Genomic DNA, 15,984 nt, shown 5'->3' with positions numbered 1-15,984 from the left:
CTAAGAGCACAATATGTTCAGTGGTCAGCTGAGATGACATTAAATGAATCAATTGTATTAGAAATTGTAAATTACATACCTGTATACATTTAGAAAAATACCCCAAAAGTGAACATAGCTAATCTGTGGCTGCATTCAAATTTTACAAAACAATAAACTTAAGGATTTTGATGGCACAGCATGCTCAGCAGTTGAACCATATCCTTTACAGACTTCGATATCCATTGACATGAACCATACTTCCGTTGATTGTTGATGGTGGAAAAAGAGAAGGGGCAGGAGTTGTGGGGGTCAGGAGTGATTGTAAATTCAGCTGCATTTCTAGCAACGGTGTGATCTTGGTCAAATGGCCCTTACAGAGATTCCATGTGGATTTCAGTAATGTAAAGGCCGTACAGTCAAGTGCATTGATATTTTTTGCTGCAGATAAAGGGGGCTGTGCCGATAGCTTCCTTTTCCTTGCCTCTGCCATCCGAGTCTCTCCAAAAACTCTTCAATCAATCTAAAAGTATTAGTCATTGTATGATCAGTATCAGTCAGTAACAATCAAGCAAAGGAAAAAAACCTCACAAGGCTTGACAAACAACTTACAAGCTACAGATTGCCTTCTGAGAAGAAGCCAGTTCACGGTCTGGAAACGAATCTTCCATTCGGAAGCTCAGCCACACATAGAGATCAAGGACCTTCAGGTATGAGATCACAAGGCAGGTGATCAATTCTAATTACTGGTCATTAGAATTGCACTTGGAGCCATAATTTTACTGAGGAATAATACAATTTTCTTTACATTTTTTTTTTGTTACTTTACCATTCCCACATAGCAGCTAATTTAGCATCTTCCGAACAAGGTAAAAAAATGGCTAAAAATATTCTTATTCAGAGATGAAGCGATTAACTCTCCACTGTTCACAAATAAACACAACAAAAATTTATGTTTGTATAACACATTTGAAGTATGCTCTAATTCTTAAGTATAACGCTTTTTGTTGCAGTAATTTCTTTAGTGTTTAATTTAAACCAATTGCTCAATTCAGGCAGTTTAAAACTCATTAATATTCGGGTCCCAAGGAAAACATGAGAAATACTTACCTTGTGAATGGATTCAAGCTCCTTGAGTGCATTCTGTGATTTAGGCACCTGAAGTGTTCCAGGTGTAAATATTTCTCTAAGTCTAACAAGGCCCTTCTTTGCATAGTTTTCTGCAAACTGATTCTCCCAACAATTTGGCCATGTCAGTATCAATTCCTCAAATTAACCAACTTTGTAAACTAATGGTATAAAATTATTTAGACCTGCGTCAAACCCTGGGCTGCAATATCATCGTTCATGTCAACTGGACTGCAAAACAAAGCATTGAAAGCTTGGTCATCAACTCTGAACATGATTGTCAAATTCAAGGTGTTGAAAGTAAAGCCATATATAACAAAAGAAATCAATCATTACTCCATTAAAACATGTTCCCATATACTGAAAAAGACTAACCTGAGGCAGAAAAGGTACTTATCATACAACCCAAGGGGGAACGTATCAACAACAGCGGCAACCTTCTGTTAAAAAAAAAGGCTAATTAATTAACTGAGTTGGCAGTTAATCTAGCCTTCTCTAAAGTTAAGCAAGCCCACAAACTGAAAAGGGGAGTTTACTTTTCCAATTTGGTTAATATAACCATGACAACAAGATTTAACCTATTAATTTTGGGTTTTGAGTAATGGTTATATTCCTGGGCATTCATTGTCATAAAGAGCTTCGCTAAGGAAATTTAGCAATCCTACTAAAATTTTCTGATTTTTTCTTCCCCATACCAATCTTAAGCCATAATATGATTTCACTCCATATCAAACAACCCTTATCCTTCACTGATTACAAGCACACCAGATCAATATGGTTCCTATCACCTTATCCTTTATTGATGTTACTATTCAACACCATACAACTATTCTCTCTAGTTTGCCAAATAAAATGTACAAAACAAACATAATCAGGAAATAGAGCAAGCAAGCTTTTAGATATTTCTAAGGAATACAGAAATATTATGGACCCCTAGTATACACAATTTTCAGTTTTCTATAACAAATGACATTATAAAGACAGGCATTAATGACCTGAACTTGTGAATGCAAAGTATGGGCCACATAACAATGGGGAAATAAAAAAGGTAAAGAACATTTTTTGGACTGAAAGAGTTCGTGAAGCTCCTACACATGGTACGCCATACCGTACCAAACCGGATAGTACGAGATGTATCGTATAATGTACCAGTACCGAATCAGTATGGTACGGTATATCGAATAGGCCTCGTACCGTACCGATAATGATAGCGTGGCACCAGTACAAGGCTTGGTACCTTGACGGCTTACCTTGCTCCTACCTATATTAAGGGGGATTTCATTTGAAACTTGGCCACAAGGGAGAGGGTTTCCAAATTAGATGATCCTTGGAACTGTCACAGTCCTCCAGTTACAGTATTTCCAGTCCCTTTGAACATCAAAATGTAAGCTTTGGCCAGTTTGACAAGCCTCTCCCTTGAGGCGACCAGCAAAGCATCTTGGAAATCCCTCTTAACACAAAGGATTGATGACAGAGTAAACTTTCTGTTGTGGCAGATTTGGAGAAAAATGAGTGAAAAGGTCCTTCAAAAGGTTGTGAAGTAACTCTTCAAGAAACTTTGATGATTTGTAGCTAGGATATAGTTGATTTTTAATGGAGGTTTATGCTATAAACACCAGTGTTACAGTTTCGATGTTAAGAAAAAAAGTGGAATTTTTCCTTCTGCTTCATATCCAAAATATGCATTGACCTTCCATTTGTAAATGCAGAAGTTCATAAATAGTCTGGAAGAAATTTCATAAACAAAATGCATATACCAAACTCATAACTCTCAATAAAAATGAGAACTAGATGTGTCTAAACACCCAAAAATCTTGGCTTTGGAGAATCTACTTAGACAGAAGTTGCAGTCATCCCAATAGCACAATGGAATGTATGCAAGGGCAAGAACAACTTCATCATGCAGTTTTACAAAGCAAATCTTCATACATTGACAAAACAACTTCGTGCATATTTCCAAGGCCCATGCAAAAGTGAACCTGGGGACTGCAGAAATGCAAGTAAGCCCTTTCTTTAATAAATTGGCTCGAAGTGCAGTGTGATGGCTTATGATTCTGAACAATAGACAGCTGGTGGCCGGTGGAGCATATGAAATGGAAAAATCATCTACATGACTTGCAAGTGCACATCATTGCTGCCAACTTGCTTACAGCAGGAGCCATTGCTCAAATTGAAGGTATGGGTACCAAATACACAGCTTACTGATGTTAAACCAGACTGTGAAGCTCTGATCAACAAATTGAATTTTAAAGATGAAGGATATGCTAGTGTTGGAAGCAGCATAGCTGACTGTAGAACCAACATATGTCTTTTTGATAATTTTTTTTTAATCAAAGCAAGCAAACAAAAGAATGAAGCTAATGACTCAACTGCAATTTTTTCCTATGGAATTAAACTGATACTGCTCTAAGATAAAAGTTACCCAGGTTTTAAAAAATCATGGTCTGATGCAGGTTGGAATTAGATATGATCAGTTACACAGTATCAGAATCTAAGAGTTGAACTCTTGATTTCAAGGAACCACTGAATGATCATCTTCCTCAGCAACAACACAATTGCAAGGAATATTTACCCTACACCTATCATCCTCCAATGCTGTTCCTTTCTCATGGTCGGAGTATATTTTTATACTGTAAAAATCATAGAATTATAGAAATGATATAAATTTGTATGCAGGGCATAACAATGATCAGATAGCATGCTAATGGACTTCCTCACCACAACATGGTTTGCTGTTATAAATAAGATTATAGCAACTACTGCTAATCATATTACTTGTTTGATATGCCATTACTTAACACTGCACCCCCTTATACTTTATAATGCAATTGACCTTTTGGTAACATTGCCCTGATTGACTAATTGTGAACTTGACAAAAAGGTCAAAAGAAAGTACTCAAGGACTTTATACCAGCATGTGCTCACAGTCAGCAATGAAGTAATCTGGAGATAACTTGGCCTTCTCTAAGAATTGTTCCTGCACGAGAAAATGAGAGTTTAGAAATGAGAAGCATACAGCTGCATTCATATCAATAACCTGGTACCCTGAGTTATATAATATTAAATGATACATGTAAAATTAGAGAAAAATGAAAAATGTCATAAAAGCATTATTAATCCAAACTTTTTTTAGAAATTAACATTATATATATATATATATATATATATATATATATATATATATATATATATATATATATATATATATATATATATATATATATATATATATATATATATATATATATATATATATATATATGCAACTTTAAACAAAAGAAGATTTAAACCAAACTATACCACAGATTTAGTTTCAGCTGAATCATGTGTTCAAACATCTAATAGTGGATCAACTTCTAATTCACAGCAACAGCTAGTTAATTTATGCCATGGAAAGTGATATCTAAGAGAATATGAAGGTAATTGCTCTTAATAGGTTGATGTGGGGGAAAATAAAACATCCAAGGAGGAAATTTGTGAAGCTTCAACAAGGGGCTAATATTGCAAGGGAATGATGACCAAGGATTAAAATACCAATACCAAGCCCCATGCCTGTCTTGGAATGGTATGATACCAAGATGCTACTATCCCAACCCTTAGGACAGTTTAGCATCCTAGTATCATATCAGAACGCCAGCTTTTTCTCGTTATTTATTTATTTTTTACTTCTATTTTTTTAACTTTTGCATCTTAAAATGAAATTTTATTGTATATTGATATGTTTGAGTCAATAATAGGATGTATGATAATAGTATTAGCAAGGTCTGCCATACCGGTACCGCCCTAAACTGGTACCGGATCAGCATGGAATCCGGTACCAGGAGCTCATCGTTGGAGAACCGGTACAGGGCCGGTACAAGACTGGTATGGGGCTGGTACGGGACCGGTACCATACCGGTCCGAGCCGCCACCAGTACGCCGAACCTTGAGTATTGGTATAGACCCCATGCTATGAATAAATTTTAAAATTACCAATAAATATAAGTGAAATATCAGTTATCACTTATCAATGTATTATGTAAAACATAATCATGAGTTTAAGGAAATCGGAGGGAGGGTAGGTTGGATATGCGCTCCTTTCTCCTCCCCATTCTTCTCTCACTGTCTACCCATCTCCCTCTCTTTCTTGGTCTTTGGCTGCAGACCCCGTAACTAAATCTAAAGGCCCCCCCACTACTTTCATTCTCTTTTTCAATAAAAAATAGGTGACCTACCAGGTTTTGGCATTTTGCCTAGTACCAGCCTAACTGGCCTTTATACTTACCATCGATTTTGGTTGGGACCATGGCACACCCCAACCATGGTTTGCCGAACCGCGCGGAACCGCTGGGTTTGGGCAGTTCCGAGCCGACCTGATGTGAAACTAGGTCGGTTTGCCTTGTTTATTCGGTTCCATCCCCGAACCGGACGGAATCGGTACCGAACCGGCCAGAATCGGTACCGAACCGGCCAGAATCGGGCCGTACCGATAAGAACCGATGCGAACCTGGCTGAGATAGTCCGAAACCAGGTTGACTATTTTGGGTGGTCTGATGCCCGATAATGGTTGTTGGAAAGACTACAACGTCGTTTGGTTAGAGGGGTGGGCTGATGTACCTCCTGACTATACTGATGATCTGGATATCTATGAGAGGCATCACCACTTGACCTTATTTTAGATATCGGTATGTATGTTGGATTTTAAATTACGTAATTGATTGTAGTATTTTTTAATTTTTACGTAACTACTTGATTTGAGAATATTTTATCTTGTTCATTGTAGAATGCAACATCTCACTAATTATTTTATGATTTGTATCATTTTAAAGCACTAAGATGCATCATTTATGTTAAATCGAAATCATAAAAATATCAAAAAACATAAAAAATATCAAAAAATATTAAAAAAAATCAAAAACATCAAGAAAATATCAAAAAATATCAAATTAGACCTAAAATCATTGAAAAAGTTTAAAAAGAGTGATAACCAATTAAATATTTTTGAAAACTCTAAAAAAATTGGGATGCTGGTTCGTGAACTGGCATGCCCTATCCGTACCAGTTCGGCACGGTACCGAACCGTATCGTGCGCCGATCGATACGGATTTTGGTACCGGTTCGGCGGACTTTGATCCCAACCCATGAATAGACCAGTGTTGGCAACTATCCTGAGTACTGGTTCCTTGTCATAATGGTACGGTAGTGATGGTACCAAACCATCCCACTAGTAACTAAAACCTTGATGATCTTTTTTATGAAAAAAGCCATGTAAAATGGAAATGATGATTGGACAGCGAAGGCCATATATATGACGATTCAATAGGGGAAACAGAAGAATAACACTTTTTAGTGTCTTGATATGTAAATTGCAAAATACAGCATAAGATGTAGCCACAAGAGAATTACGACAAGCAACTGAGAAGTCTTGAAGCAGATCAAAAGAAGATCATTGATTTGAAGAGATAAGATCCATGTTTCTTAGAGAATCGGTGATGAGGCTTGGGTTTATTTAATCCAATATATGATTTTGATGGTGATGGTTGGGAGTAAGGTCTGTGATACCGACCGTACCAATGTACTGGCAAGCATCGGTACCGGTACAGTACCGATATCGTACCGAACCGAGCCGGATCGGTAGGGACACAGAGCGCGAGAGCGCGCTGGTTCAGGGACACTCGCACGTGCTCTGGGGCACGGAGTGCGCGGCCTTGTGCGCGCGAAATGCGCGTCCTCGTTTCCCTCGGTTTTTCCACTTAAAACTGGAACCCGCATGCGTTTTCACACAAAAATTCCCCTGCGGAATGCGTTTCCCTCGCGAGACGGATTACTTCTTCTCGAGCCTTCTGGTGTCTTCTCCGCTCTCCTCCGCTCTTCTTCTGCGAGGAAGCCCCGACGAGGATGTTCTACTCTCACGAGCAAGCCCCGACGAGGATCACCCCGACGAGGATGCTCTGTCCTCCGCTCTTCTCCCGCGAGCAAGCCCCGACGAGGCCTGGTACCGGTAAGTCTCCTCTTTCTCTTCTTCTCCTCTTCTTCTTCCTCTTCTTCTTCTTCTTCCTCCTCTCCTTTCTTCCTCTTTCTTCATTTTCTTTCCTGTTCTTCTTCTTCCCCAATCGGTTCCCCGACCCCTTCTGGGTCGGAACCGATTTTATATGTCGTACCGTATCGGTGCCTGTCGGCACCGGTTCGGTACGGGAACAGGCACCGGTTCGGTACGGGCTGAACCGACCGGAACAGGGTCGGAACCGATTTTATATGTCGTACCGTATCGGTGCCTGTCGGCACCGGTTCGGTACGGGCTGAACCGACCGGTTCCGGTCGGTTCAGCATACCATGGTTGGGAGATACTTCAGTTGAATTTCTTCCAGGAGGTGGTTGTTTGAATAAATCAGAAATATGCATGCAACCTGATTTTCATGATGAGTAATGAGAATAAAGTTTGAGAGTTACCTTTTGGCTTACTGACATAGTCCTTTTAAAAGAGGCTTAGGCTTCGTAAACCAAATTCTTGTAACTAAATTTGATATTGTGGAATATAATTTCTAAAAGGGATCTTTTTCTTGGAAGGGAGGAATAATTAACCATCTGATACAAAATGATAAATTTAATGAACTAAAAATAAGTAATAAAAGTCATTTCGGGTTGGCATCACAAATTTGGCAAAGGTAGGGAAGAAGCTTTAGGACTGACCTCCTATACAAGTTCAATAGGGTAGGAAGATGTAGAAGGCTTCTTTATAATAAAACTCACTACCAGGTGAAATGTTGAAGAAAATCAAAGTACACAGGTAGTTTCAACTCTTGATATCTTATTTCTTTTCTTTCTCTTTTTCGAGGGGTATGACTGTCAATATCTTTAGTTTCAGATAAAGTCATTTTGAGATCTCATATCAGAATCACACTGGTCTGAAAAGGTAGGATGTAAACTTACAATCCTGCTGCTAAAGTAACTGCATGTCTAAATAAGCTGTTAGAAAGAAATTTAGACAAATCTGTAATCAGGGAGTCTACATTTATCAACATATACTGTGATCAGTTGCTTGAAGATGAAATTATATCCTATACCTATGTATCACGCTATATAAAATCGAAGATATTGTGGAGATCTCCAGATGAATAAATTTTCACATACCAGTATGGGGTGGAAAGTAGTTGTTGAATGCAATCGTGAATACAGGGACAAAAGATCAAAAGTAGGAAACAGTCCAGCACGCTGCAAAATAAATAATATAAGCTTTGGTTAGGATCCTAGCAGAGATCAATGATTTGACTGCATAAGGGAAGGAAATTAATCTCTCAATGAGGTGAATACATGTGTCAAAGAGAGAACATAAACTTCATAAATATTCCTTTACATAAACTAAATACTAAAAGAAGGAAAATATAAGAATAAACAACATAAAAGATATTTTTTGTGCTCAGATTTACCTTTCCAAAAGTTGATAAAAATTAATGTTGCATTCCAGTTGAGCATAAGTCTAAAACATACATATTAAAAAATGACCTATTTAGGTCAATCAGTATTATTATCAGACTATCAGTAAATCTCAACTTGCACGTTAATGTATCATAACACGTTGAGTTTGCATTTACACAGAACTTTGAGCATATATATGTACAGGACCATTCTTTCTCTTCCCTTAGAAGTGTAAATAATAAAAGCCTATTGCCCATGCTTGCCGTGTAAAGCATTACTAATCCCAAAATATTCATCTCACAAGTGCTTCCACGTCAAGTAAATCTCAAGCAATTGTTAAGAACCTTTCCTTGAGATTCAATAAAGGTTTCTTAAGGAAATAACTGTAAGCATATTATTAACCAACTACTGTAATAATAAATATGACCATCAAACCTTATCCATTTCTACTTGAGGGGGCTTGTTTGATAAATCCATGCCTCCATCACTGTTCCTCATGAGAACGAAATCTATATTTCTTCTAGTCTTCCAAATCAAGGTTTAACGTTCATGCTTGTAAACTATTAAAGCCATTGAATATTGTACAGTTGACACATTGTGCCGCTGTTTCACCAATTTAAACTATATATTAACTTTGATCTCTTTGTACATAAATACAGTCATCAATATATCGCTTAACACGAACAAATACAACCAAGAATTAATTATTAAAAAAAATAGACGTGAGAACTCATTTTGATAGCAAGAAAACAATTCTAACAACAGGGTTGCAGATGGCAAATGACTGTCCTTGTAATAAAAATAAGAGCTATTGATTCATCCAAGAAAAGTTTGAAAAGGGTAAAACATAAAATTGCAATTGCCAAAGTTTATGAAAGACATAACAGGCACTGCTTAATAAGACATCCAATGGAACTACTAGGAGCATCTTTAAACTCAACTCAAACTAAACAGTTAAGAAGAAGATATATCTAGTTCCGATAACTGTCAGTTGGGACAAATGAAGTTTAAGACAACTAGTGGAGGGATGGTCACTTTTATACTGTAGTAGCTAAACTAAGTAATGTGGGAAAAAGGAGATGCAATATAGAATCCACTGCCTCCAAATTTTGGTGCCATTTGTTCCAAAGCTTTCTAACAATATTTAATGCATTCATCAGCGAGTCAATGCCAATGGAACAAGTGAATTTGGAGCTGGAATTATCTACATATTGACATTTAGTTTGTCAGCAAATATCAGAAAAATGACATTTGCTAAGCTGGGAACCATTTTAGAAAAAAAACCCTTCATAACTGGTTTTGACATTGTTTCAGATAATCAGGGTTTATTTTTTTGAATCAAATAAGCCAACAAGTATCAAATAATTTTGATGCAAATAATTTTATTTAAATAATTTTGTTGCTGAAATAAATTGAATTGCACAATGGAGATAAAAAAAACATAAAAAGCTGCTGTAATCATACAAATCATAGCCATGAAGAAATAAAGGTTGAAGAAGTTAACTAATTCATATTTGACAACCATTTCCAACAGTAAATAACTTTGTTAAATACACACTTTTTTCATATTCCATTTGATAAAATATATCTTAATTCCCCAGATTTCTTACTGTTGTTGAGCCAAACTCTCCAATATATTTCAGATCCATAATAGTGCAATATTTTTAGCTGACTGAATCAAAAGTGAGGACATCATATAGCGATCACTTGGGTCGTGCCTTTCTTTCCAAACCTTGTAGTTGACTGTGTAGAAACTTTAAGTTCAATTTTGCAAACACAATTTATCAAAGATAAAAATAGATAAAACTTCAGGTGCATTTTATTATAAAACGTCCTGAATGCACATTTTCAAGTTGGGAGGAAGATGTGTTCTTCACTTAATATATAGCCAATAAAAGTTTATGTCAGCAATAATGATAATTTAAAGAATGCAACAGTGGCATACATATTAACATCACAGCGACGTACATATTAACATCGCATATCTATGCATAAGTACATAAAGAAAGTTGACATTTGTGAATGTGCAGCTTAGTGGATGTATATTAAGTGGAAAAAGAACAAGGGCAAAGCAATCACCTCCAAAACAGGAGAGGGAGATTCCAGAGATGAATGAAGCAAAGGTAGATCTTCTGCATCTAAACAAGTCACTTCACCAATTGGAAATTTAGATCCATATCTCCCTGCCCTCCCTATAACAAGAAAACTTGGTAAGCGATCCATTGTATTGGGCATGTTTACGAAAAATATCAGAACTTACAATACATGTATGCATAAGTTCATTTAAACCTGTATCACACTAAGGCAAATAAACATTTCACCATGAGCAAGCTAATAACATGATATTGCATTTCCAGGCAGTAAGGCATATTAAACATGTAAATGTAACATGTTACTGGCTGTCTGTCTTCTTCTTTATGAGGACATTTCAATGCTCAATGGCCGCAGCAAGGCAGATTTTGGTCATTTTCTTATGATTGCAGAATCCAACCTCATACCTCCATAATTCATGGTACCCTAATAAGTTTTGATTTCATCATTCCTAGCATCTGCAGTCTCTATTGTTTCTTCCATCCTGTCACTCTTCAAGCCACACTAAAATTCCTGGCCAACATGCAGCAGGAAATTGGATGCCTAGGCATTCCATCCTAGTAGGACATGCTGGGGCATCTAATCACCACCTGATAGGCACATTGACTGTAAGGCTTTTACATTGTAACCTTATTGCATTCAAATATAGTGACCTTACAAATAAGGAAACAGCATTGCAAAATGTAGTCAAGAGGGGCTATCTGAAAGCTATCAAGTCTTAACTATTAGGATTAAAACATTTTGTTGGATAGGATGTCCAATTAAAATGCCCCCCTGAAATTAATAAAGCAATATTTCATTATGGATAATCATGCCTTGCAATAAGAAACCCAAATGATACGGTTCGCATCGAATGCAAGAAAATAAAAAATATGGATAACACTTTCTTAAAAGATTGAGTTATTGAGTGCCAAAGGAAAATAATTGAGCAGATTCTCAGAACTTACAGATTAACTGATGATTGGCAAAAAGTTCAATACCTGCAATCTGTTTGATTTCTGGTACTGTCAGTTCTCGGTTATAAACACCATCAAATTTTTTCAATGTTGAAAAGATGATTCTAGAAATATTCAGATTGAGACCCATGCCGATAGCGTCGCTGGCTACAAGAACATCAAACTCACTACTTTCATCATTAAACATTGTTGCCTGCAAGCTTAAAGAGCATATGCACTCAGCAGTGAACTTAACAGTCAAAGTAGTGTTGATAATTAAGCCAGCATACCATGCACAACATGATTATGTCATTGGATAAAGTATTGTCAATTGTGTATATAGTTATCACTTATTCCTGCTATCATACTTCAGTGAAGACTAGCTTGGTCCAAAGTTTGAGCTTTTACGGTGAGATGTTTATAATTATTTTATTAGAGAAAAGGGAAGTTAGTATTATAAATTAACCAGTAGGTAACATCTTGTACTGTCTGATTATCAGCAACATCACCAGTGATATCATCAACAGTGATGTCAACATCACCATCCAAGTCTTTTCCCATTCATTATTTGGTCAAATATAGAGCAAAACTAACAATTTGTTTTTGCTTGTCTAAAATAACCATAGAACTTGATTTTCTGTAAAACCGGTTTTATGAGAAATAGGAAAAGATTTGTTTTACTCAGAACTTATTTTTCAAGTTTTATGACTTGCTAATATTGCAGACAAGGTTTTGCATAACATTATCGTATGCTGTAATTTATCCATCAAAATGGTAGAGTATCGATATAGTACATACAAAATTGACAGATTCTAAAAAATCAAAAAACAATCGGCACCGACTAGTACAGCCAGTACGCACTGGTATCGACTGGTGCAGACCAGTATGGCTGATACATACCTGCACCACTATTCACCATCCTAGCACTTGTACCAATGCTAGAGTTGCACAGGAACGGTACAGTATTGATCATACCATCCTGTTTCAGTGATTTTTAAAGCCATGATCAAACTAGTTTCATAGAAAGTAACTAAGAAGTTTTGTGAAGCCCATCCATCCAATGTTTTGAATAAAACATGTTTTACCAAAAGCTAACAACTGAACAACTCCTAGAGGTTGAAAAGGTCCCAAAAGGATTTTGAGCATATTTATGACCAAAAAGGTTGTAACAAATAATTGCCTAGATCAAGGTTTGTCAGACAGGTATTGAGACTTATACTGGCCAGTGATTGGTTCCGTACGGTACCGATGCATATTGTACCAAGTAGGAGCATACTGAACCAAGGGAAAGAGAGGGAAAGGAAGAGAGGGAGGAGAGGAGAGGGAGGGAGGGAGAGGGTGGGGGAGAGAGGGGGCTCATGGAGAGGGAGGGAGGGAGGGAGGAAGGGGGGATAGAGATAGGACTTACCTTGATATTAGTCAGCATTGGTTGGCGCTGATTGGCATTGAAGAGGGGGAGGGAGTGCGAGGAGTGAAAGAGAGAGAAGAGAGCAAGGTTAGCCATATAGGTACTAGAACCTGTACCAATTGCTGGTGGCACAGTATAGTACGCTCTCATGTCGTGCCGTTCCAGACTATACCAACAAAGCCAGAGCCGAAGAGGGAAAAGGGTGAGGAAAAGAAAGGGAGGGAGAGGCCAAGGGTCCTTTGTCCGCAGCACCCCCGTTATGAATAAAACAAGGGTCCCTAATTTTTTTTTTTTTGCAAATTCATAAGTGAAGTCGGCAAAAAATTTATAAGCCTCTATTTCATTTGAAATAGGAGCGGCCCCCTGCACATGGCGGACGGAGGATGAGATGAGAGCTTTTGATCCCTCTCTCGGCCTCTCTCTCTCTGCCCATCCCTGTCTCTCCCTCCTTTCCTCCCTCTCCCTCTCCCTTCCTCTCTCTTTTTTCCTCTCTCCTCCCTCTCCCTCTCCCTCACTGGAGTTTTCGAACCATGCCGATTCCACCCCAGTACGATTCGGTGTGCCTCGAATCGGGCGGTTTGAGACGATACCACCTTCCTTGGAAGAGAAAGCGAGCATTCTCTCAAAGCTTCGGCCGAATGTGAGGGGAGGGCATGGTTTATAAACTGAACCAATCCACAAAATTGTTCCAATTTGTGTTGGTTTGGTTCAGTAGGGGACAAACAACCCGATTCGGGTTAGATCGGCAAACAGTGTTCTAGATGCCTAGGCCATCCTATGGCTGCACTCGAGCAACCCCAACATCTAGGCATCTGGTGCTTTTAGGTGGGGCAATTGCCGAGTGCATAGGGTGGCACCTAGGCAGGCACCTAGCCACTTTTTGGCTGCTTTTTTGCAAGATGAGTGCCTATTTCCGATACTATTTATCCCTTTAAATTCCATCCATGTTTCTTCGAAGATACTATAGAAAAATTATCTACCAAAGTATTTCAAAGACTACACTTTTGCATAATAGCCATCTATATTAGTTGTTCTTGAAGATTTTGATTGATGTTAGATCATATAGTGAATAGCCGTTAACAACCTATCATTTATGAATACAATGCTTTATCATGTTTTTTCTATGAGCCAAATATATGTAATGATTCAATTATACACAGCTACAATATAAGTTGTATCAATTTTTGGGGATTTTTTAAACTCTAGGTGCACAGCCGGCTGTCTAGGCATTTCAATTGGCCACTGCCTAGACCATCTAGGCATTTTGACAATCTTGATGATCAAGTATCAGTATGACCTCAACCCTCTAGAAACTCGTGCAAAATTCCTAGCCAAACAAATTTGCACAAGTGAGGTACTTGCTGTTAAACCTATATAAGCCAGCTGGCAGTAAATGGCCTTTCTTACTATTTGCAAATTAAATTCATTTAACTAATGAATTAACCCTTCTAAACTCCCCAATATTTGGAACAATTGGTGCTTTGTAAGAGGAATGTATGATTGCCAAAGAAAATGCAACGAATTGAGGTAGGGGTGGGTACAGTAGCCATAATGTTCTTCAACTGATTTTATTGAGGCTGACTTCAAACCTAGATATATTTCCTTTATTCACATTTATTGGACAAAGTTTCTATTTTCTCCAGATAGCAAGGTTTGAAATATTGAGAATCGATAGTGTACTGAGTACTAACAAAGGGCAGATATGGCACACACCTTATCAAGGATCATACCAAGAAAGAGTATCAATGGGTGTTCATAAATACACTTTGAACACCCTTGGCATGGGCTTTTTGGGCCTCCAAACTCTAGTTTTGAGTTTCGTATCATGTTTTCTTGCCTAAGTACTATCATATTGCAAAAATAAAGATAGGAGCATTGAGTTAAATACCATATTCAAAATTCTATATGTTTCGAAGCATTAACATGCATAAATATCATGTAACATCTCAAAACTTATGACCTCAAATACATTTGAAAGATGCATGTACTAAAATTAGCAATGAAAATGCAAATAATCAAAGAAAGAATATACTTAAAGCATCATTTAATAATAATAGCATCTGCAACCCAAAATCATTAAATGATCACTACTATCATCAACTATCATGTACATGGCACGAGCTTACTTATCCATATTATTCTATTAAATTTTAATTTTTCAAAATTCATAGTGCACCCCGAAGTGCAGGTTCATGCCGTGCACTTTTTTAGAGCATGCACCTAATATCTTATGGTCCATCAATTATCTTATTTTCTTAATGATTTAACGATATTTTTAATATTAATTAATTAAAAACAGATAATCAATTAGAAATTTATGATAATATTGGGCCTTGGCATGGGTTGAGACTGAACAAGCACTGATCACACGAATTGTTGACCAAATTTTGGTATTTGCATCACTAGTGAAAAAATAGTTGTAGATTGGTTAATCTAGTTTAAAAACTCTTGTACTAGACCGCCACTTTTTCCTTCCTATTGTTTTCACCTTCAAATGGAAGAAAACAAAACAAAAGCTCCTAATAACCAATTTACCCAAAAGCTTAAGTTGATAAGGAAAGGGTCAAGTCAATAATCTACATCAGGCTCAAGACCTCCCCTCACGTGCAGCTCAGACCATGCACATGGAGGGATCACTGAGTCAAGAGAAACTTAATAACAAATAACCAAGAGTAATTAAAAAAATAACTAGACTGGAGGGGATTCGAACTCATACCTCCAGCAAACCTAAGTTCTGATGACATGTTGACTAACCGAATTATCCAAAAGCTTAAACTGATAGGGAAAGGATCATCCATATATATCACACTTAACAGAAACATCCTTTGACGACTTTTCAAGCAATTCTAGATATACTACTTAGCTTGGAAGTAGTCCAAGGTTGAATTGGGAAGAATCGACTGTGATCCACACCTAAATCGCTTAATCCATCCTTGATTCAGGCTGTTTGGATGATCCATCTGAATCAAGTCTACTTGTTCGATATGAAACCTCCTTGTATCGATGAAGTCTCTATATAATACGTTTGAACCAAGGTACACTGTCTCG

The 15,984-nt window shown here is 37.3% G+C and overlaps 1 protein-coding gene across 3 annotated transcripts in view; it reads right to left on the bottom strand.

Annotated features, from left to right (window-relative positions):
* The window catches only part of LOC103723804 (ATP-dependent RNA helicase SUV3, mitochondrial), a 40,716-nt gene that overhangs the window by 463 nt on the left and 24,269 nt on the right, over positions 1-15,984 (bottom strand). For 2 of the 3 annotated variants that reach the window (XR_003383014.2, XR_003383015.2), the window contains exons 8-16: positions 11,574-11,742; positions 10,582-10,694; positions 8,218-8,298; positions 4,019-4,084; positions 1,483-1,547; positions 1,293-1,338; positions 1,090-1,206; positions 592-683; positions 80-502 (exon numbers count right to left, since the gene is read on the bottom strand). Coding sequence is in view for 1 of the 3 variants with exons in the window: in XM_008814843.3 (XP_008813065.2) it covers positions 376-502; positions 592-683; positions 1,090-1,206; positions 1,293-1,338; positions 1,483-1,547; positions 4,019-4,084; positions 8,218-8,298; positions 10,582-10,694; positions 11,574-11,742 (876 nt within the window). In the remaining 2 variants the exon portion in view is untranslated. Of the gene's footprint in view, positions 1-34; positions 503-591; positions 684-1,089; positions 1,207-1,292; positions 1,339-1,482; positions 1,548-4,018; positions 4,085-8,217; positions 8,299-10,581; positions 10,695-11,573; positions 11,743-15,984 lie in introns of those variants that run through there. The other variant, XM_008814843.3, reaches the window with a different exon arrangement.

This window comes from Phoenix dactylifera, unplaced genomic scaffold, assembly GCF_009389715.1.
Source record: "Phoenix dactylifera cultivar Barhee BC4 unplaced genomic scaffold, palm_55x_up_171113_PBpolish2nd_filt_p 000557F, whole genome shotgun sequence".
In the NCBI taxonomy this organism is placed as follows: Eukaryota; Viridiplantae; Streptophyta; class Magnoliopsida; order Arecales; family Arecaceae; genus Phoenix; species Phoenix dactylifera.
The sequence above is the reverse complement of the archived record's forward strand: the minus strand, read 5'-3'. Positions and strand labels throughout refer to the sequence as shown.